The 22,054-nt window shown below is 46.8% G+C and overlaps 1 protein-coding gene across 2 annotated transcripts in view; it reads left to right on the forward strand.

The window, feature by feature from the left end:
- Positions 1–22,054, forward strand: part of Il17rd (interleukin 17 receptor D) — a 67,902-nt gene that overhangs the window by 38,740 nt on the left and 7,108 nt on the right. Inside the window, exons 2-12 of one of the 2 annotated variants that reach the window (XM_060390758.1) lie at positions 1,844–1,901; positions 7,604–7,729; positions 11,318–11,436; positions 11,921–12,041; positions 14,036–14,080; positions 14,175–14,326; positions 15,882–15,947; positions 16,427–16,481; positions 16,938–17,048; positions 18,265–18,449; positions 20,943–21,891. In XM_060390758.1, the coding sequence (XP_060246741.1) occupies positions 1,844–1,901; positions 7,604–7,729; positions 11,318–11,436; positions 11,921–12,041; positions 14,036–14,080; positions 14,175–14,326; positions 15,882–15,947; positions 16,427–16,481; positions 16,938–17,048; positions 18,265–18,449; positions 20,943–21,891 (1,987 nt within the window). The remainder of the gene's footprint in view (positions 1–1,843; positions 1,902–7,603; positions 7,730–11,317; positions 11,437–11,920; positions 12,042–14,035; positions 14,081–14,174; positions 14,327–15,881; positions 15,948–16,426; positions 16,482–16,937; positions 17,049–18,264; positions 18,450–20,942; positions 21,892–22,054) is intronic. The other variant, XM_060390759.1, reaches the window with a different exon arrangement.

Consider the following 22,054-nt stretch of genomic DNA (forward strand, 5'->3'; position numbering starts at 1 on the left):
ACTGGTCTTCCTCTCCAGATACTGCTGTTTTCCTCAGCGTCAGAGCCCAGTTACCAGGCTCTACTCTCTTGGGCGTTGTGCGCATCCTGTACCTGTGGTTTCTAACTGTCGCTCGTCCGTGTTCATAGTCTGCCGTGTGGAGGTGCCCTGAGTCTCTCTGCTGCTGGCTGTCTTGCTTTAGCCACGTTTTTGTTTTGTCATCTGGATGGGGAGCGCTTGAGGGCCAGGGAGTTGCAGTTTGTCTGTGTCCAGCTACCCGCTGTGAAAGGATGAGCACCAGTCAACCCCATGACACAGCAGTAGTCAGTGTTTGCCTCTGCATGGGAAGTGAGTTTGTTTATGCCCTGGGGCTTTGTAAGGGAGAGGAGAGTGGTTGGCAGTTTTGAACATTCCTAAAGGGCTGTGGGAATTGGATTGTCGTCTTCCTGGTTGTTACAGGGTGTCTGCCTCCTGGAAGTCGGGCAGCTTCTGTTTGTATAAACCTGATGCCTAAGGAGTGATACTAATATTTCACTGTCTAAAGTTTTGTATCCTGAGATAGGTTCTGGAATCTCACACTATGCAAAAAAAAAGGGGGGTGGGGAGGAAGCTGGAGCAAGAAGGGGAGCCAAGAAAGGGAGCCTCCGGGGTGTCAGGGGTACCTAGTTGGTTTAGGTTTTGTGTTCTTGCTTATTCCTCACTGTGTTGTGTTTCTGTGTCTGTCTGTGCCTGCCTGCCTTTTTCTGCACAGCTGTGATTTTTCCAAGGCCTGTGTATTTCCCAGCACAAGGATATGGTTTCAGTGGGCGTGCCTGGCTTCAGGATAAGCAGCGTGAACATGCCTGTAGCATATGGAAGTGATGGGGTTGTGGCCTGAAACCCTGGGCCCGTCAGAAGTGTTCTCCACATTGTGTCTCAGCGTAACAATTGCCCATTAAAACGCCAGGCTGCCAGCATATGGTTTTCCCAGCATCCTTCTTGCTCAGTGGAAACTCTAGCTGTGTGGTTAAAATATCTTCCCATCGTTTAGCACTTGAGAGTTAGCATATTCTGGAGAATTCCGCAATTAATACTGAGTGGTGCATCGCAGATGATTAGGAGTCGCAGGCCTGGGTTGGCCGACCCGGAGCAGCCCTTTCTCCTGAGGATCAGCTTTGGGGTTAGGGAGAGGCAGGTCAGTGGGAGGGTCTGCTGCTCGCTCTGCGCCTGCTGTAATTAGAGTGGGAAGTCTGCTGGAGTTGTTACCCCACCATTACGGCTGCAGACAGCTAATGGCCACAGCACCAAGAGTTAAGAGTTGGGTCCTTTAAAGTCTTTTTTCCTTTTATGACCCACCCTGTGTATTTCCAGCATATGTATGGAGGCAGTGAAGAATTTTCTCATTAAAAGTAATGGCTTATTCCCACCTTCATTCCTCGTCTTGGAATGAGAACTGGTTTTCATAGAGGTGAGGAATTGCCCATCTGTCTTGCCTTGCTAGAGCTTCCGGGCGAGGCTGTCTGGTAGGCGAGTTTTATAACTAATCAGAGGGTCCAACTGGAAGATCTCCATCTGGCAACCCTGGTCTCTATCCTAATTTTACTGCTAATGAATTACTTAACCCTTAAACACAGACCAGTCTGTTCCTGTTGTCTTAGGAGAAAGAGTGCCCAAGATTCCTAGTGGGAGTCCCTTGGACTGGAGAGTGTTTGGAGTGGGTGGGTGGGTAGGGGGTCATGGAACAGTACACGGAGTAGGAGGTGGCCTACAGGACCGCCGTGACCCTGGGCCTCCGGAATGCTTTGTGCATTTAGATTCTGTGGGGAATCTATGCTGGGAAAGTATGCTGCCTTCACCCCAATCACGTTCTCTTGTTTTCCCACAGGGCGTGGGGCCAGCCAGCAGAAACAGCGGGCTGCAGAACATCACCTTCAGATATGACAGTAAGTAACCAGCTTGACCACAGAGAAGAGGGCCTTTCTCAGACACACTTGGACCTTGTCAAGGACAGGGCAGATCCTGGGGTTGAGGAATTTTCTGAACCTGTTCAGGTTTGTCAACAGTAAAAGCAGCGTAGTCTCCGTTAAACTCTGACGTGTTTGGGAACTTGAGCAGTCTAAGGGTCTTCAGTGCATTTCAGGAAGTGATGGTGTGTGAGGACTCTCCCCCAGGATTCATACAGCATTGTCTTTAATGGTAGGTCCCTGCTACGGGACAAGGGAGTGGGTTTACCCACATGTAGGCCTTAAGGCAAGGGTGGAGACTGTGGCAGGCCGTCCGCTCTGAAGGGGGCACTGACTTCCTAATTCCAGTTCACCATGGTCTTACGGAATTCCCACTGGGTGTGGCCAGCTGTGGTCTCTGAGGAGAGCCAGAAGTTCTAAGAATAACTACCCCACCCCGTAAAACATTTTTCAATATTGGCCTTTATCTAGGCTTTTTCCTCACAAGCACGGAGTGAGCCAAGTAGATCTGTGTGTCAGAGTGGCCTCGGTACCAAGCTCAATTCCTGTCTGTCCGTGTCCGAAGTATAGCAAGTGGCTTAATTCTCCACACTTGGTCCCTTTTCTTGGCATCATTTTGAGGCTTAACTGAGGTAGTACTTACATTGTCTCCCCTTGGTGGCTGTGTTGCTATAGATGCTCAGTAAACACTGTCTGCCAGTGTTACAAGTGGGTCCAACTGTATTTGAATGCAAGCAGCAACATTTCTCGCTTTCCCGCTGATTAAACACTTACAGTCTGTTCTGAGCAGCTATTGTCCTTCCTCAGAAGGAAGTTAGAGAGAGCTGTGAACAGTTCCATCATGTAAGCGCTAATTTGTGTGCAAACATGATAAGAGGGACTTCTGACGCCTGCTGTTGGCTCTTCCTTTCTCATTCATCTCTTGGAGAAGAAGGTTGTGAATCGGAAGCCTCTGGGATAATTAGTGGAATAATCTGGACTGACCAGATTTGGGTTTGGGTTGTTGAGGTCATGAATACAGTCTGACAGTTTGAGAACAGGCATGTGTGTCTCAAATTCACACCCCCAGATGCCGATTTGAGCATTTTAGGTTGCCCAGAAAGACTCAGACATGACAAGCAGGTGCTTCATGTCAGTGGTGTGTACATGTTTTGGGCAAATGCCGTGATGGTAATGAAAGATTTGCTAAATAAAGACATGTGTAGAGAATTGCTCTTTGAGTTAGAACGTATTATATTAGATTGAAGAGCTCATCTGCAAACAAACCTTTGTGTCTTGCTATTTAATGTGGCTTTTTTTTGGGGGGGGGGGTGAGGGAAAACTATGCCTGTAGAACTTATCTTTTTCTTTTTGTTTTTTATTGTACTTTTGAGGCAGGGTCTCATGTAACCCAGACTGGCCTTGACCTCAGTCTTCTGAGTGCTATAAGCATGTGACCTGATGTGTTGGATTAAATTTTTGCCCATGTGCTGCTTCTCTCTTAGACATTAGTTTTTTCTTAGTTCTTCATCATTGAGTTAGAATTTAATTCATGGTTCACACTGACTTCTGAAATATTTGAAGCTTAGTTAACTTTTTGACAAAATGCCATTTAGGCAGAAAGGTGTTTACTTATTAATTATTATTATTATTTTTTTGTAACTATAATTTAAAAACTTTAGACCAGCTAATAATTGGATATAGTCCATATTTTAAAAACTGTGCTAAGTTTCTCATCAAAAAAGATACTTTTTGATAGGAGCAGTGGTGCACGCCTGTAACCCCAGCACTGGCAGAGGCAGAGGCAGGCGGATCTCTGTGAGCTCGAGGCCAGCCTGGTCTGTAGAATGAGTCCAGGACAGACAGGGCTACATGAAAACAACAAAACAAAACATCTTAAAACAAAACAAAACAAACAAAAAAGGTACGTCTCCTTCTATAATGAACTTGCTGGTTGCCCAGTCAGCTGCTTACTAGCTCTGTTTAAAACAGTTAGTAAAGACCCAGTGTGGCCACGCCCCTGCTCCCGGGACTGGAGAGTCATGGTGAGCACTAACAATGTCGAGGGTACGACTAACAGGAACATGAATCTGCACACGTGGACGCCACTGGCGTCAGTGCATATGCCCACACATGCGTGTACATGCTCATCACGTGTAACAAGACATTATCCATTAACATAACATATAATGTAATAATCATTGTTTTATTATCATCTGCCCTAAAATAAGAATATGAGAAGAAAAAAAAGTTAAGAACCAATTACCAAGTTTTCACCCAAACTACCAAATTAAAAAAATCTTATTTTCTGTCCTTTTGTCATTTGATGAAGTAAAGGAAGAAAATGTTTTGCCATTAAGTCTCTCAGCCTCTTTTGACTCTGCATTCCACATTTCTTCTTTAAGCTCTGAGGGGTCTGCCTGAGTAAGTTTTAATATATTTTCTTAATTCTTAGCCTTTTTCCATGTATACATGTGTTTATAGAAACCCCTGTTGTCAATTTTGGCATTAGGAACAGGGAAGGCTAAAACCCAGTGACCGGCTACTGTTCACATGTCTTTTCAGACCTCAATAAAATAAAGATGCTGGATCTGTACAAGTGTGATATGATCTTGTCTTTTTTTGTACTGGGAAAAACTAAGATTTTTGCAGGCTGAACACTTTGGACTCAGAGCTTAAGCCAACAGTAAGAGCGGCTAGAGACTAAGGGACCACCCCACTCACCTGAGGGTGCTTGTCCTCATTCTGCCCCTGGACAGGTCAGAGATAGGGTGCTCAGCCACCTAGCTGATGTGTCTGGACCAGTTTTCTAATAAGTACAGCATGGGTGTTGAACAAGTTGTTAATCCCCCCACTCTATCCTATAGTTCCCCTCTGTACTCAGCCCCCATTTCAGAGTGGTTTTTTCTTTTTTCACTTTCATGTGTGTAACCTGTACACATGTTTGCATGTGTGTGGGCCCACACTCATGGAAATGCAAGTGCATGTGTGTGCATATGGTAGGGTGTACACATGGAGACCAGAAATTGATACTGTAATCATTCTAGATTTTTATTCCACCTTATTCATTGAAGCAAGTGTTAATCCTGAGGTTTATCAGAGAAAAACCAATTCCACCATTTGGGGACAAATTTAAGGCGAGCTTTATTAAATATTAAACACTGAACAAGAGGCAGACTTTAGTCAGGACCACTCCCTGGAATTTCTCAACTGAGGATGGCCCCTGTTACAGGGTTATAAAGACAAGCCTATCGGCCATTGTACTTTCCTTTGAGGTTTTTCTTATATTCCAAGAACTGCAACTCCCGACATTCCAGGAAGTTACCTGATCCCTGGGCAGGCAGGGCCTGCAGGTTAATTTTTGCCATTACATAAGATCTCTCAATCAAACCCTCAGCTTGGTGCTGTGGTCAGTCTGCCTGCTTGATCTGGGAATCCCTGTCTACATCGTCAAGGCTGGAACTGCTGGACAGCCCCCTTTGCCCATGTAGCATTAATACAGGTTCTGAGGATCTGGATTTCTAGTCCAAATACTTTCAAGGCCAGCCATCCAACCACTAAGCCACCTCCCTAGTCCAAGACTCAGGCTTTAGTACAAATAGAATTTATTTAGTCTGTTTTTGTTTTTTGAGGCAGGGTTTCTCTGTAGTCCTGGCTGTCTTGGAACTCACTCTGTAGACTAGGCTGGAACTCAGACATCTGCCTGTCTCTGCCTCCTGCATGCTGGGGTTAAAGGCGTGCTCCACCACTGCCCGACAGACTTTAGTAGAATTGCTAACATCCTTTTAAGTAATACTGAAATACAAATGTGACTTTTTATAGCGGTGAATTTTAAGAAGGGGATCTTGTCTGGTGTGGTCAGGCAAGAAAGCAGGACACAGGCAAAGTGGAGGCTGGAGTTTTAAAAGTTGGGTGTGCAGCTAGTGTGTGAATACACTTGAGTAAGAAGAAGAAGAATTATGCTGAGAGGCTCGCAAGGCGCCCCTTCAGGTCTTAACCTAGTTACCGTGTGCAGTGAGAGTATGAATGATCTTTGTGTTGTTCTTAATATTCCTGTGTGTTTTCAATTGCTTCTATCAAAAGTGTTTAGTTGTAAAAATGGGAAATGAGCAGTGCATGTTACAAGGGGAAAGTGTAGCAGGTTTACTGAGCTTCTTAGAAATAACCTGGGAATCTCTCAGCCAGGAAGATGTCCCTTACCCTGCCGGGCCCTGGGCAGACTTGGACCTTTGATAATGTGAAGGCCCTTTGCAGTAGATACAGAAGAGGTGACCCTTGGGAATCAGGAGAAAGAAATGGAGGTGAAGCAGTGCGAGTTGATAGCTGCCGGGTAATCCACTGAACGGTTCTCTCAGCAAGGCTGTCAACCCAGAGCGTGGTTCTCTGGAGTTCCAGCATGATGCCCTCTCAGCCGCGGGCAGCTTTTGAAGGTGTTCGGCGATGCCTGGTGACACAGCACAGCTGCTTACCCGGAAGGCGGTGGCCACATTGGCACCCTCAGAGTAAAAATCAAATAAGTTATTTTTCCTCCCCCCTTTGAGCCATTAACTAGGAGCTTTGGCGATTTAATGAAAATTGTGGGACTCTCTGAGAAAAACGTTCATCTTTGAGAATGTTAGCTGGTGTCCTCGTCACTCAAACCTGGGGCCTTGGTGCTCTATACACCAGTCATTTAACAGTTTGCCCGTGAGATTACTCCCCTGGGGATTCACACCCGAATGTCAGTTTCTTTTTTCTAGTGACCTTGCCCTCTTGGTCTCCTCTAAAAACAAACACACTCCAAAGTATTTGACAGGGTTTTCTTTCACGTCACTCCTTAACTCCTTAACGGCGGAAACTAGTAGACTTGATGTAAGTACCTAATGATTTTGGTAAGATGGCAGAGGAGTAAGGAAGAAGCAGCAACAACAAAAGCAATAAAGCTAATGACTGACACAGAAGTCTTCTCTGTAGCCAGCAGTCCTAGCAGCGTCCAGGAGTTTAGTTCAGGAGACCGGGTGGTGGAGCTGCAGACATACCCTTCCATAACTATTATACGTCTTAAGACATAATCAGCTTTAGTGTCGCAATTTAGAATAGGAGTGCATTTGGCACTCCGTTGTAGTTAATGATTAGTATTTACTATTGATTTATCTTCTGGTAATGCTGCTGTTAGTCCTAAACAGCTGTTTACCCAAATCACCACAGGGATACTGGATTTATTTAATTAACCTAAAACACAATGCTGGGAAATAGTTACTCCATCCTAAACCTCCAAGCCCTATAGTTTCCTAACATTTAGATTTCCCACATTATACTTGCTTTTAGTGATATCTTGGGTCCAGGCCATCTCTCCACATAGTTCCAAGATCTCTCCTCCAGCTCCGTTCTCCTAGCTCTCTTCTCGACCCTTCTCCTCCCACTTTTCCTGCCTGCTCTCTCCTGTCCTCTGGCTCCTCCCAGCTCAGCATTGTGTCTAGTTGCTTTATTTTGGCCTGTTTACACACGAGTTGAGACAGGATGCTTAGAATGAGTATCACAATGCAATATCTGGATTGAAACCAGAGAGTGGGGGGAGAAACCCGCATTTGAATGAACAAGGGTAAGGTGTACACATTTCAAAAGAACATTATACCAACAGCACTCCTAGTCATACTCTGCGTAGTCTAGTAAGAGGAAGTTGGGAATAAAGAAACTTCACTCTCTGCTTTTTCCAACTCCAGACTGTACCACCTACTTGAATCCTGTTGGGAAGCACATGATTGCAGATGCCCAGAACATCACGATAAGCCAGTATGCTTGCCACAACCAAGTGGCAGTCACCATTCTGTGGTCCCCAGGAGCCCTTGGTAAGTGGTAACACTCATACGCTCTGTGGGAAAGGATGCTGACAGAGTGAGTGGCCGTGGGAGTGGGCTCCAGGTGAGCCGGTGTTGATGAAAGTGGAGTGGGTACTCGGTTGTTGTTGTATCCTTGAGCCAGGCACACGTACAGCTTAACACACACAGCTTAAAGCGGTGCTGCCAGGGCCTGTGTTTTGTTTCCTTGTCTGAGGGAATTGTGAGTTTGAAAAGATAACAGGTGATTAGTTTTGGTTTTCAGGTTTTAGAAGGCAGGTTCTTTCTATGCGGTCCAGGCTAAGTGTCTTTCACATTAGTCAGAAGTAGGGAGGTGATGACGACATAGGATGTCCCTGTGGTCTCTCCAGGGGCATATTGGCTATGGCCTCCAGCGTTAGTGCCTCTGTAGTCTGTGTGTGTGTGTGTGTGTGTGTGTGTGTGTGTGTGTGTGTAAAATCCTGTTTTCATAAGAAAGCATGAGATCAGTAATTTTTTTTTCTTAAAGTTAGAGACCAAGTTGAATTTTTTTTCTCCCTGAGACAGGGTTTCTCTGTGTAGGCCTGTCTGTCCTAGACTCACTTTGTAGACTGTCCTTGATCTCAGAGGCTGGCCTCGGACCCAGAGATCCACCAGCCTCTGTATACTAGAGTGCTGGGATAACAGGTGTGTGCTGAATTTTTTAGATCTTGTAGACCAACAAAACTCAGTGAAATAAGGAAATAGCAAGCCAGCCAGCCAGCAAGCAAGCCCCCGTCTCTGGCCACAATCTGTGTGCCTCTGCCTCCCAGGTGCTGGGATTAAAGGCGTGTACCACCATGCCAGGCTGAGTCTGTCTTCTTGAATGAATTGATTCCTAAGGGAAGGTGAGATAGTCAAGCCAGGATGACCTAAGATTCTTTAACTCCATTCAGGTGAATTTGATTGGCAAATTTCTTTTTGTTTATTTGATTTTTGGTTTTTGGGACAGGATCTCATGTGTCCCTGGCTGGTCTGGAGCTTACTGTGTAGCTCAGGATGGCCTCCAGACCCTGATCCTCCTGTCTCTACATGTCTCCAGCTCAGAAGTGCTAGGAATAGAGGTGTGCATCATCAGCACACTGAGCACCTGCCTCTTGTCTTCTGAGACATGGAGCCAGGGCTGGCCTTCAACTCGCCATCCTTCTTGTCTTGGCCTCCCAAAGGCTGGATCCTGTGTATGGATAGCCAGGCTGGTTTTGGATTGGCCTTGCATACGAGGCATTTAAACTGGTAAGAGTCCTAGCTTTCATGTGTGCCAAGGGGAGGTGGATATTGCCTTGTGGTTGCTGGCCAGGGAAAGTGCGAGAAAAACTGCTGCTGTTCCTAGAACCCGGGTCCCAGCCCTGCACTGTCCCTCTGACTTTGCACTGGTTGTGGACATTTTTTCAGCACATGGTCAAGGAGAAGTAAAAATAAGCCCCATTTTTTTTTTTTTTAAATCTGAACAGAAAATTCTTAGAACTACAGTGTAGTGAGTGTAAGAGAGAGGGAAGATAGAGGAGGTGTTGAGCCAACTTGCCTGTCCACATAAATACGTCTGGGTCAAAACCCTGTGTGTTTTCCGAAGGTAATTTTACCTTAACATTTAAAGATTAAAAGTATCCTGTGGATAAAAGAAGTGCTCATTCCATTTAAGGCTTAAACGGCTAAGCCTCAATCGGACAAACTGCAGCTCCCTCTTTAGAAGAGAGCGAGACGTGTAAGCTGGTGGTGGGAAGAGAAAGAATCATTTGTGGTGGGGTGGATCCTATCGGGTTAACCCCTTGGAAGCCAGGGTAGCACGTGGGTTAAGGACAGTGGCTGAGAGCTCCATGCCTCCAGGGTCTTGTTTACCGTGTGACCTCCGGGGACCTTTCCTCGGCTTTAGATGGAGTATCTACCTCCCATGTTTCTTAGGAGGCTTTAATAACCAACGTGGGAGGGCGAGAACAAAACAAGTCTGTTTCTCCAGTGGAGGGCACCCTGTCAGGTCCAGTCCTTATATGACTTAAGGATAGATGTGTCATAGGACTTTTAATTTGCTGCCTCAGTCTACCCTTAGTTCCATATTTGGTATTATGGTTTTCAGTCTGGCCTTTGAAAAATAAGGCCCAGCCCTGAGGTGGTGGTGCATCCCTTAATCCCAGTGCTTATGAGTCAGAGACAGGTAGATCTCTTGAGTTCAAGGCCAGCCTCGTCTACAGAATTCTGTGACAACCAAGACTACCCTGAGAAACCCTGTCTCAAAAAACAAAAACCAAACAAACAACGGGGGGGGGCAGAGAGAGAGATAGAGAGACAGAGAGACAAGGACTAGGTCTATTCATATATGCTTACCCGAGCCGATAAGCGTTTAAGTAATTGCGAGATGCTTGCTTTTAGACCTATGAGTCACCACCTACCTTTTGTTACACTATCTTTCTGGAAACATTGCATGAATCAAATAGTATTTAAGTAGTAAAGATTTGTTCAGAAGTCTTTTCTTTGTCAGTCTCAAAAGTCAAGTTCTGTGAGCTCTAAGTGTGTGGTTCAGTAGAGATGTTAAATCATGTCGTCTGAATCTCTGTGGATCCACTGACCATCAACCCACAGGAAGCTTTGTGACTGAAAAAAATGCCATGCACTGTAGAGCTCCCGGCTTGTACAATATGAGGCTCTAATTGTGGCTTTCCTGCCCTAGCCACCATGAGATTTGGAGGACCTACTCAAAAGAGAAAAGATTTCCGTGACCTTTGCCATCAATAATTTTCCCACCTGGTTAATTGCATCCTGTGTAATTACTTTTGTCCTGGGAGGGGGAGGGTTGAAAATGTCTCCTTGTCTGGCGTTCGGAAAGAATGTGAAATCGATCTCTCGACAGTTGAGGCCAGCTTTGGGAATCCCAGCTGCACTTGGCCCACGCCAGTCTCTGTGGGATACAGAGCCCCAGTGCTGGCTCTTGTGGCCGTCAGAGTTTAATCCTTCTGAAAGCATGTAGTCAGATGTGCAGTGGGGGACACTCAGGTGGGTGCCTGGGCCGGCGCCTTTCAGTAGCACTGTGGGCATCTTGAGGCTGCAGAGGGCTGCATGCAGAGCACACACTGGACAGCCCGTGGCTATCTGCCTTTCAGGCACAACCAGAGCAAGACTGGCAGTCCCCTAAAATGGTTCGTCTGAAGCATGGGAACCCTCTTGCGTGCAGACACAAACTGTGTTGGGAATTTTGGAAGCTGGCTCAGTGAAACAGATCAACAAAGTATGTAGCTTAGATCTGAGATTAAAAACAAAGTTTGGGGGCATTCCCTGGGCATTATCATCAGCCCACTGCACCTGCAATTATACCTTCCACTGTAGACTTGAGCCTAAGTGTTTGAGCCGGAGGTTCACAGAGGCAGTAGGTATTTGTCAAGTGGCCGAGTGTGTCAGGAACAGTGAGAGAGACCATGCCACCTGTCCTGTAGGAATGAACGCAAGGTGAGCATTCTGTTCTGTGGACTCCTGGGCAGAGGAGGATGGTGGTTAGCTTCTCTGTGTAGCTGGAAACGATGTGACCTTCGAGGAGGCAAAGTGTGTTCAGAAGTAATTAGGTCTACGTCTCATAAAAGCCTCTGTTCTGCTTAGGCATTGAATTCCTAAAAGGATTCCGAGTGATACTGGAGGAGCTGAAATCAGAGGGAAGACAGTGCCAGCAACTGATTCTGAAGGACCCAAAACAGCTCAACAGTAGCTTCAAAAAAACTGTAAGTCACACTCAGAAAATGTGCTCCTGAAGACACCATTGTCCCCGGGGTCTGAATGGCCTATTGAAAGTCTGAAATTGGAGAAGTGGGGGCAATGGGGTCCACAGCCTAGCCAAGGTGGGTGAGAATGGGAGCAGCCGCCGAGCCTGCCACACACCCAGGAAAGCTCTTCAGTGGGGCTCCGCTAAACCCCTCTCTGGTTACACCGAAGCAGCCACTAGCCCAGGTGCCTGCTCGGAAGAGGGGGCTCACCCCCACGTGGCCTCCAGCTTCGAGGCTCAGCGCTGATGTGCCGCGGCTTTCTTACCGCACTGCCCACCTCTGATGTCGGGGATCCAAACCCAACCTGGGTGCAGATCCGGCTTTCCACTCTCCTGGGGCCAGCTTGGCCCTGGATGTGGGTCTGAGGGACAGTGGAGTGCAGGACTCTTGTAGGTGGGGTGGGCAGCCCCTCCTCACCACGTGCATCTGTGTTCCTTTTTAGGGAATGGAATCCCAGCCTTTCCTGAATATGAAATTTGAAACGGATTACTTTGTAAAGATTGTCCCTTTCCCTTCCGTTAAAAACGAAAGCAATTACCATCCTTTCTTCTTCAGAACCCGGGGTGAGTATGGTCTTCCCTGCCTCCCTCCTAAAGGAGTCATTTCTACTTTCAGTGCTCTCTCCACAGACATGATGACAGACACATCAGATACTGATACGAATTAAGTAGGATGAGAAACAAATTCACATCAAAAAGGTGGCGAGGGCAAGGTCTCTCCATGGTCCAGGCTATCCTGGAATTCAATAGGTAGCCCAGGTTAGACTAAAGCTCACACCAGTCCTCCTGCCTCAGCCTCACAAAGGCTAAGGGTTAGAGTGTTGGTTCTCCAGTTAAGAGCACGGGCTGTTCTTTCAGAGGATCTGGGTTTGGTAGCTCTAGTTCCAGGGGATCCAGTGCCGCCTTCTGACCTCTGTGGACACCAGGCGTACATACTAGTGGTGCACAGACACACGTGCAGGCAAAACACCCACACACATAAGATAATAAAAGGGACTAATTCGAGCTTAGCAGGCTGACTGACCTGTAGTTCTGTGGTAGAGTGCTTGCCTAGTACATGCTAGGTTAATCTTTCGCCTTGGGGAGAGCGGTACGTTATTAGACACGGTAGCACATGCTTGTAATCGTGGTCCTCGGGGAGGATCACTGCAAATTTTAGGTTAGTTTTTTCTGTGTAGACAGGGTAGCATGGAAGATCCTATCCTAATCCAAAGAAAAACACACTGTTTTTGTTCTGTTTTGGATCAGGCATGGTGGTTTATTTATATGTTGGTTTTGTTTGCTTGTTTGTTTGTTTTCTGAGACAAGGTCTAGAGTCTTGATTCTAGAACTTATTAGATGTGTGTGCTGGGAGCTGGGGTGTGAGCCCCAGAAGTGCTGAGGCCCCACCACCAGCTACCAGCCATGCTGGCTTTCCAGTTGTTCTGCACGTGGCTTCTCTTCCCTCTTCCTGACCGGCCCGTCACCGTGAGAGCTTCTGTGGTGGCCTCCTGCCTCCTGACCCTACTTCTCAGCTGGGGTTCTTGGTCGTGGATGGCCAGCTACCTGTTCTCGTGACTGGTGTCGTATTCCTCATTTTCTATGAACTATTTGGTCTCAACCCTAGCCTGCATCCACGTTGCCTTTTGTCAATTCTCAATGAGGTTGTTTCCTATGCGGCCAAGTTATTTCCTAAGTCTTGTTTTTCTAGTTAAAATAAGATTCATTAGGTCAAGACCATGTGGTTGTCACATCTGTTGTTGCTTTCTGCATAGTGACCAGAGAGAACATGCAAAGAATGTGTTTATGGAAAAATCCTGCCTAAAAAACAGCGTACTTTAAGATGAAAATTTCCCGTCAGAATTGCTGTGTTTTGGAATAAGGTGCGCGAAGGGGATGTGTCCTGGGAATGCAGGTATCATTCACAGGTCAGCGCACTGTGGCTCTGCTGCCACCTCCATCTCCTTGACATTACCTGTGCCCTTCCAGAAGACTCTGTAGCTTCGCGGTGTAGTGTGGCTAGGTGCCTGGCCTCTCTCGTCATGTTGCTAGGAACGAACGAATACCATTTCAAAGGGCCTGGCTTTGGGATGTGACTTTCAGTGATGACAGCTCAGTCAATGTCTGAGTGCAGTTCACAGGGCCCACCACGAGGAGTCTGAATTAGAGTGCAGGCGAAGCTTGGAATAAGGTGGTCACCACGGCCACTCCAGAGCCCTCTTGTGTGAAGGCCTCTCCACAGTGGTGCGCAATGAGTGACGTGAGCACCAACAGTTCCACTGCCTTTGGAGCGCTGAAGCTGTGCAATATTGGACGAGCTTTTACCACCTCAGTGACCTTACACAGCTTCGACTTGGGTGGCGTGAAGTTCCCTGCAGTAATATTTGTCTGATGTAGCTTTGAAATGTTTGTTGAGATACAATTATAATGAAAATCATTGCTGAATTGATGTAATTTGTACCTTCTCAGGCACACCAGGTCCAGGATGTGTGTGTGTGTGTAGTTCAATTATTATAGGAGGGAAACAAACTGTCGTAACTAAAAATAGCCTTTTTTTTTTTTTTTTTTTAACATAAAAGCTTGTGACCTGTTGTTACAACCTGACAACTTGGCCTGTAAGCCCTGTAAGTACAGCTGTCTGTCTGGTCTCAAAGTATTACCCTGTAATGGTGTTGGGGCAGCTGTTGGGTGCTTACTCTAGGTCCTTCCTCCTTACAGTCTGGAAGCCTCGGAACCTGAACATCACCCAGCACGGTTCAGACATGCAAGTATCCTTCGAGCATGCGCCACATAACTTCGGTTTCCGTGGCTTCCACCTTCACTATAAGCTCAAGCACGAAGGCCCCTTCAGGCGGAGGACTTGCAAGCAGGTGAGCAACTGTGCGCTTAAGAAACACACTTGTTTCAAAGTGACATTGGGTGGCTGGAGCAAGTGTAAGGCTACATGGTCAGAGGTCGTTTCAGAACGTTTGCCACAGGCTCTATCTCTGGTGGGCTCACCATTGTCCTGACATCTCCACCATACCTGTCCTGGGGTGATAGAATGCTAAGGGATCAAAAGCATAGGTATTTCTAGTTGCTTTTCCATTTTAAGTACCTGCCAGGTGCTGTGTGGCAGGCGATCCCTGACCTTCCTGCTCTTTAAATCCTGACTGCTCTTCAGACAGCCTGCTTTCATTCACCGTGTATAGATGGAGAACCTGGGGTTCTGAGAGGAGATCACATAGCTAGAAAGTGGAAAAAAGAACATCTTGAACCAAGTCACTAGCAAATCAGTGGCCCTTGATTTTCTCTGTCTCTCTCCTTCCTTCTCTCCTTTCTTCTTCCTCCCTCCCTCCCTGGGAGCCAAGGTTATATAGAAACCTGATAACCAAACTCATAATCTGAGTGTGAGCAGAGCAGTGGGAGATGCTTTGTGGAAGTGTAGGGGATTGCCTTATTTATTTTTATTGTGTGGAAGTTGGACTTGGAAGTGCTTTGTTTTTTTCCCTCCTTCACCCTTTCTTTTTCCTTTTGTTTGAAGACAAGGTCCCACTCTGTAGCCTTGGCTGACCTGGTACTCACACAGTAGTCTAGGCCCATTATGTAGTCTGGGCTGTTCTTAAACTCAAGTCTTGCTTCTGCCTCCTGAGTGCTGGGATTAAAGGTATGCACCACCATGACAGGCCTTGCTCTTTCTTCAAAAATTAATAACTAAACTAGAAAAATCTTTTTTTTCCCCTTTGAAGAAGTTTTTTATTTTGGTTTTTTGTTTGTTTGTTTCTTTGAGGCAGGGTTTTTCTGTGTAGCCTTGGCTGTTTTAGATTCTCTTTGTAGACCAGGCTGGCCTCAGACTCTAAAGGATCCGCCTGCCGCTGCCGAGTGCTAGGATTACAGGGTGCACCCCTGCCTCAAAGGAAGTTTTTTTTTTTTTTTAAACTAGTTTTATTTATTCATTCTGGGTTTATACACGTGGGTATGTTTTTATGTTATGTTTATGAATGCTTTGTGTGTGTATCTGTACACCACATGCATGCAATGCCTGCAGAGGCCAGAAGAGGGCATCAGATTCCTTGGAACTAGAATTGCAGATGACTGTAAGCTGCCATGTGGGAGCCTGACCCCATGTCCTTTGCAAGAACAGTGAGTGCTCCTGATGGCTGAGCCATCTCTCTAGCCCCTCTTCTTACATTTTTTATTAGGAAAAGAGTATTGTGGTTAATTTGCTTATTTTCAGATGATAAAGATGAGGCACTGCCAGCTAAGCACGGGCTGTGGCAACGGTCCTGTGCCTTATAGTCAGTAAAGTCTGAATAACATGTGGCAGATAAGCACCGTTGTTTTCTGATCTAATCACGTCTGAAAGAGAGCGCAAACCTTAGGGAAGAAAAGGCCTGATGCCTCTTTGAAGACATGAATGTTTGAGTTGCTATTTGCATTTTATAGGATCAGAATACAGAGACGACCAGCTGCCTCCTCCAAAACATTTCTCCCGGGGATTATATTATTGAGGTATGTACAGCTGAATTACACCCACAGAAAAAGAGTTCATGCAGAATTCTGAGTCTTTTCGTTTATTTAGTTCAAGACTAGTCCCGTGTAGCCCAGGCTAGTCTCAAACTCCCTATAGAATGGAGGATGGCTTCGAATAAGCTACCTTTACCTCCTAGGATTACGGATGTTCCCACTACGCTCCTGGCTTTTGTGCAGGTCCTAGGGATTTGAACTCAAGTCTTCAAGCTTGCACAAGTACATGTATTCATGAAGCCATCTCCTCAGCCCCATGTTTGTTTGTTTTAAAGCTTGACTTAAAGTGTTAAACTGCCACTACTATCCTCCCTGTGTGCCCCCACACCCCACTGTCTGGTGATGGATAAATGAATGAAGTCACCAGTTTTCCACGTGTGTGATCCAGAGAGAATTTCCACGTGTGTGAATTTACATGTGTGCGATCGCCTACAAACTGGTAACGCGGCCTCTCTGTTTCGTAGCTGGTGGACAGCAACAACACAACCAGGAAAGTGGTGCAGTACGTGGTCAAGCCAGGTGAGACCTCCTCAGCGTGGAGTTGACGCCGCACTCTCGAGTGAAGGCTTCTTGCGCTGAATGCTTTACCAAACAACACCGTCGCCTCTTCTCTTTTAAACACTTGTTTCCTTCCACCTTGTGTTGGTGCCTGGCAGATCCAAGCCGGCGTGCATCTGCCACGGAGACGAGGCAGTTGTTCTGAGAAGACAGGAGGGGGAGGGGCCTTGCCTTAGGCAGAGTTCTCACTGTCTCAGCATTTCCAGAGCTAGTGAATTATTTTCTACAACCATTTACAAAGGAACTGTGGAATCCTTTTATAATCTCCACGGCAGAGCTGGGGTAAGGTGGTTGGGGGACCCCGGAACCTGTTAGGCAGCTTATGTTTAAAAACAAAAAGGGAGAAAACTTTCCCCCTCTGTCTTTGAACCTGTTCTGCTGCTTGAGTTTAAAAGCTTTCCCTTTGAACTCTCCCAGTGCACTCTCCCTGGGCTGGACCCATCAGAGCTGTGGCCATCACCGTGCCTCTGGTCGTCATATCAGCATTCGCAACACTTTTCACCGTGATGTGCAGAAAGAAACAGCAAGGTATCCCTCTGTGCTGTGTCCTCTTCTCTCCGCCCTGTAGCTTCTGGCAGGCTAAGGGTGGGTGCCTGGGAAGCCCTGCTTGCTGGGGGTGGGGGCGGGGAGGGGGGGCTGGGACACTCCATGCTCCATTGCCAGTTCCTTGCCTACTGCAGTTCCCAGCGTCAAAATATTGGGTTTTTAATCTCTAGGACCTGGCAGTGGACAGACATAATTCTGGTCTCAAACTCAGGAGGTCTGGAGTATAAGAACAGTCGTATGGAGGGTTTCGTCATTGATAAGTTAGGTGTTTCACCTGGAAAACTGTAGATGAGCCATATCTTGGTCTGGGTGGGAGTCACCCAGATGTATACTTATATGAAAGTCATGGCGATTCACTTAAGATTTGTGTACTTAATCCCAGCACTCAGGGAGGCAGGAGGATCTCTTGAGAGTTTGAGGCCAGCCTGGACTACAAAGTGAGTCCAGGACAGCCGAAGCTAAATAGGGAAACCCTGACTAGAAAAAAAAATCCAAACAAACAAAACAAAAAAAGATTTGTGTATTTTAAGCTAAGCATGGTGGCACAAGCTCTGGATCCTGGTTACTTGGGAGGCTGAGGCAGGAGGATCACTTCAATCCAGGAATTGGAGGCTAGCCTGGGTAATACAGTGAGACCCTTCATCAAAAAAGGAGGGAAAAGTCATTTTTGTTGTTGTTTTGGTATATTTTACCTTTGTAAGCTATACTGAAAGAACTCTCCTCCCTCTACTAATGCTTTGTTTAGTTCATTTGGTTGCCAGAGCCATCACGGGCCACTTCTCTGACCTGAGGGATGCTGCAGCGTTTCTTGGCATGACCAAGAGCAGTTTCAGGTTAATACCGTCTTCTCACTTCCTGAAACACCACTGCAGGAATGTCTCATTCACAGTGCAGCTTGAGGCTTCTTGAGTCAGAGATCCACGACTCCTGAGGTGAAGATGTTAGCTGGTCTTTTTTGTAAGTTTACTTTTGAGACTAGGTCTCAGGTAGCCCAGGCTGGCCTCCAACTTGCTATGTAGCTGAGGATGATCCTGAACTTCTGACCTTTTGGCCTCCACCTCGAAGTGCTGGGATTTTAGCTGTGAGCCACTGTGCTGCAGCTGAGTTGCTCATTCCAGAAGATGCTGAGTCCCAGGTCGTGTGGAGAAAGACAAAGCTTTGCTTAGAGGTGTCAACCTTATCTTCTTTCCCAATTTAGAAAATATATATTCACATTTAGATGAAGAAAGCCTGGAGTCCTCCACATACGCTGCAGTCGTCCCCGGAGACAGGCTCCGGCCACGGCCCAAGGTCTTCCTTTGCTACTCCAGTAAAGATGGCCAGCATCACACGAACGTGGTCCAGTGTTTTGCCTACTTTCTTCAGGATTTCTGCGGCTGTGAGGTGCGGACTCTGTTTCTCCTCTTATCCTGGGCAGGGTGTTCACTTCATCTTTCTTTCTCTTCCTCTTCAGTGCCTTCTCCTCTCCTACTTTTGCCTAGTGCCTCCTTTCCAAACCTAGTGCCTGTCTGAGTTTGTCCTGTGTGTCTCCGGCAGTGAAGTTTTCATATGGCACATTCTTGCTTGAGACCCTTGAGTGACATCCACATTGTAGGACATTTTGTGGGTGCTGAAAAAGGGTGCCCTGCCGTGGAACACGTGACCAGAATGTGAGACTGTCACCTGGCATCGTGGTGAGCGCCTTGCAGGATTAAGCCTCATGTGGGTCATCAGGAAGAAAGTGGCAGATGAAGACAGTTTTAGAAGTTTAGGCAATTCTCTGGAGGAGGTCTGCTGAGATTGGGAATGGAGGAAGGGACTGCTCCTGGAAGGGATCTTGGGGACTAGGAGGGATGTGTGACAAAGGTTGAGTGATTGGTGTGAAGTCATGGAAAGGGAGAAAAAACCAGCAAAAAGGCAGGTAGGGCTAGTGAGGACCAGAGAGTAGAAGGAGGGCTCCAGAATTGACCACATATTTGAATATCTATGCTGGTTTCCTAGCACCCCCATTTCCCCTCCTCCGCTCCCCCCACTTTGTAGCTCTGGCTGTCCTGGAATTCAATTATAGATCATGCTGGGATTAAAGGTGTGCACCCCATGCCAGGCTTTCTCAGCATTTCTTGAGTTAACTGTCAACATGTAGCTTTCCTATAAAATGACACTTGATTTTTAGAGTAGAGTCTAAAGCTATTGTGGAAGTCGGTCTCTTGCACCAATGCAATTATCATGCACTTTTCCCTTCACTTAGAACTGCCAGTTGGTTCATTTCTTTGGCAAGACTGCCCTCTGGTGTTAATAAGTTGTACTTAAGAGCTGGTGGGATTTCCTCCTCTGGGGAAAAGCCTTGAGTCTAGCAGACGAACAGCTGCCGAGAAACACTGCAAATGTACCCGGTGGCTTCCAAGTGTCGGGAAGAGGTGGTGTATTTGTGCCAAATGTTGGGGCGGAGGTGGTGTATTTGTGCCCTGTTTTTTGTACATAGATGAAATTGCACATTGTTTGTTTTTTAAGGAGCTACAGTATCACCCATAATACGGATTTACCATAGCTGTTTTAGTCCAGATTGTCAAGCTTCTCAGTCCTGGGCTGGCCCATTTCTGATGGTTTCTCAAGGATTAAATGCCTCACAATAGAATTGCCCAGTTGGAGAATTTTAAAAATATTTTAAAAACCACTTAGGTTTTATTTATTAAGATCACATCAACCAATACAGAGTTTTTACAGCTTTGTAAAATATTCCATATGTGACTTAACAAAATACACAGGTCTCAAAAGATTAGTAGAACAGTTTTTGTATGATACAAACCTAGAGGCCACGTATTTTAAAATACCCACTTACTTAGAATGTGCATAATGTTAGCATGACTTAAAGTACGAGATGAGTCGGTATTCTTTCTCGCCGATGGATAGATGCTGGGGCTTTCTTCTCTTGGGTGCCGTTTTAGAACAGATGAATTTAACCCTTCCAGAGTGCCCTTCCCCTGTACAATCTGCATTTAGCTGTTAGGTACTATTTTTTGAACTACAAGAGAAACATTACCAGTACAGTTGCCAAGAAATGCTGCTTACAGTATCCTACGGGAAGAATGGTACAAACGCAGCTGCCAAGGGATGCTGCTTACAGTACTGGATGAAAGTAGTTTGAGGGCATCAGACATACTTAGTTTTTGTTGTTGTTGTTTTAATCAGGGATTCCACTACTCTCTTGACCCTCTTTACCCCCAAACCTTTATGGTTCACAGGCCTTGTAGTGTTATGACACTGTAGACCTCTGAAACCCCAGAGAAAGGGGCAGAACAGCAGGCTAGCCCTGGTTCCATGAACATGGCCGCAGGAGTTAGCTGTCAAGGTGGGTGGCTGGCTCCAGGCCTTAGTTCCATTTCCCCGAACGCTTTGGGGTCACTATCCACATCCTCTTTTCAGAGCCCCTTGGCCTTATCTCAGGGATCCTTCTGCTCTTTGTATCTGTCAGCCTCACTCATCGCACACCCTGCTCTCAGCTCCTTCCGACTGTGGCCTCTGTCGTACTGTAGGACTTCCTCAATGTGTCCTAGATGAGTTGCTGAAAATCCTGGCTTCTGCCATTTCAGTTATAGGGCAGCAGTGGTAATGACCCCGTAGTGTTATCAAGGTGAGGTCGTAGATGGCAGGTACGTTCAGGAAGGCTGGTGTTTGGAGGTGGTTGCTAATCACAGTTTTAGCTGTTCGTGTGTGTGTGTGTGTGTGTATGCATGTGTGTGTGTGTATGCATGTGTGTGTGTATGCATGTGCACATGCCCAGAACCTGCACATCCCTGCTAATAATAGCTGAGGGGCAGATGATAGGACCTCGCCATCTGTTCCAATCTGCTTTCTGGGCATTAGTGTGAGAAGTAAGGTGACCTGTCCTCTTTCCAGGTGGCTCTGGACCTGTGGGAAGATTTCAGCCTCTGCAGAGAAGGGCAGAGAGAATGGGTTATTCAGAAGATCCATGAGTCCCACTTCATCATTGTCGTGTGCTCCAAAGGCATGAAGTACTTTGTAGACAAGAAAAGCTACAAACACAAAGGAGGCAGTCGAGGCGCAGGGCAAGGAGAGCTCTTCCTCGTGGCTGTGGCGGCCATTGCTGAAAAGCTCCGTCAGGCCAAGCAGAGTTCATCTGCAGCACTGAGCAAGTTCATCGCTGTCTACTTTGATTATTCCTGTGAGGGAGATGTCCCCTGCGTCCTGGACCTGGCCACCAAATACAAGCTCATGGACAACCTTCCTGAGCTGTGCTCCCATTTGCACTCAGGAGAACACAGCCTTCAGGAGCTGAGTCAGCACCCAGGACACAGCAGTAGAAGGAACTACTTCCGAAGCAAGTCTGGCCGCTCCTTGTATGTTGCCATTTGCAACATGCACCAATTTATTGACGAGGAACCAGATTGGTTCGAGAAGCAGTTTTTACCCTTTCATCCTCCCCTCGTGCGCTACCAGGAGCCAGTCCTGGAGAAGTTTGACTCAGGTTTGGTTTTAAATGACATCATAAGCAAACCAGGGCCAGAGAGTGACTTCTGTCTAAAAGCTGAGGCTTCAATACTTGGGGCCACTGGGCCAGCTGACTCTTACTCATATCTGGAGAATCAGCATGTAGGTCTGGACCAAGACACTGACGCCCCACTCCCCTATGAGAGTGGTCCTGCCTTGCAGCCCCTGTTGCATGCTCTGAAAGCTGGAAGTCCCTCAGAAATGCCACGGGACTCGGGCATTTATGATTCCTCTGTGCCCTCATCAGAGCTATCTCTGCCTCTCATGGAAGGACTCTCTCCAGACCAGATGGAAACATCTTCCCTGACTGAGAGTGTATCGTCCTCCTCTGGCCTAGGTAAGATGCCCTGGGCTGGGCCCTTATTTTATCTGTCATCTCTTATCTAGTGTACCTTTATCCCATCTGTCTGTCTGTCTATCTATCATCTGTTGGGTCTTAGCTGTGCAGCTCTGACTCTCCTGGAACTCACTATGTAGACCAGGCTGGTCCTGGACTCACA

Source organism: Meriones unguiculatus, chromosome 9 (genome assembly GCF_030254825.1).
Source record: "Meriones unguiculatus strain TT.TT164.6M chromosome 9, Bangor_MerUng_6.1, whole genome shotgun sequence".
Taxonomy (NCBI): domain Eukaryota; kingdom Metazoa; phylum Chordata; class Mammalia; order Rodentia; family Muridae; genus Meriones; species Meriones unguiculatus.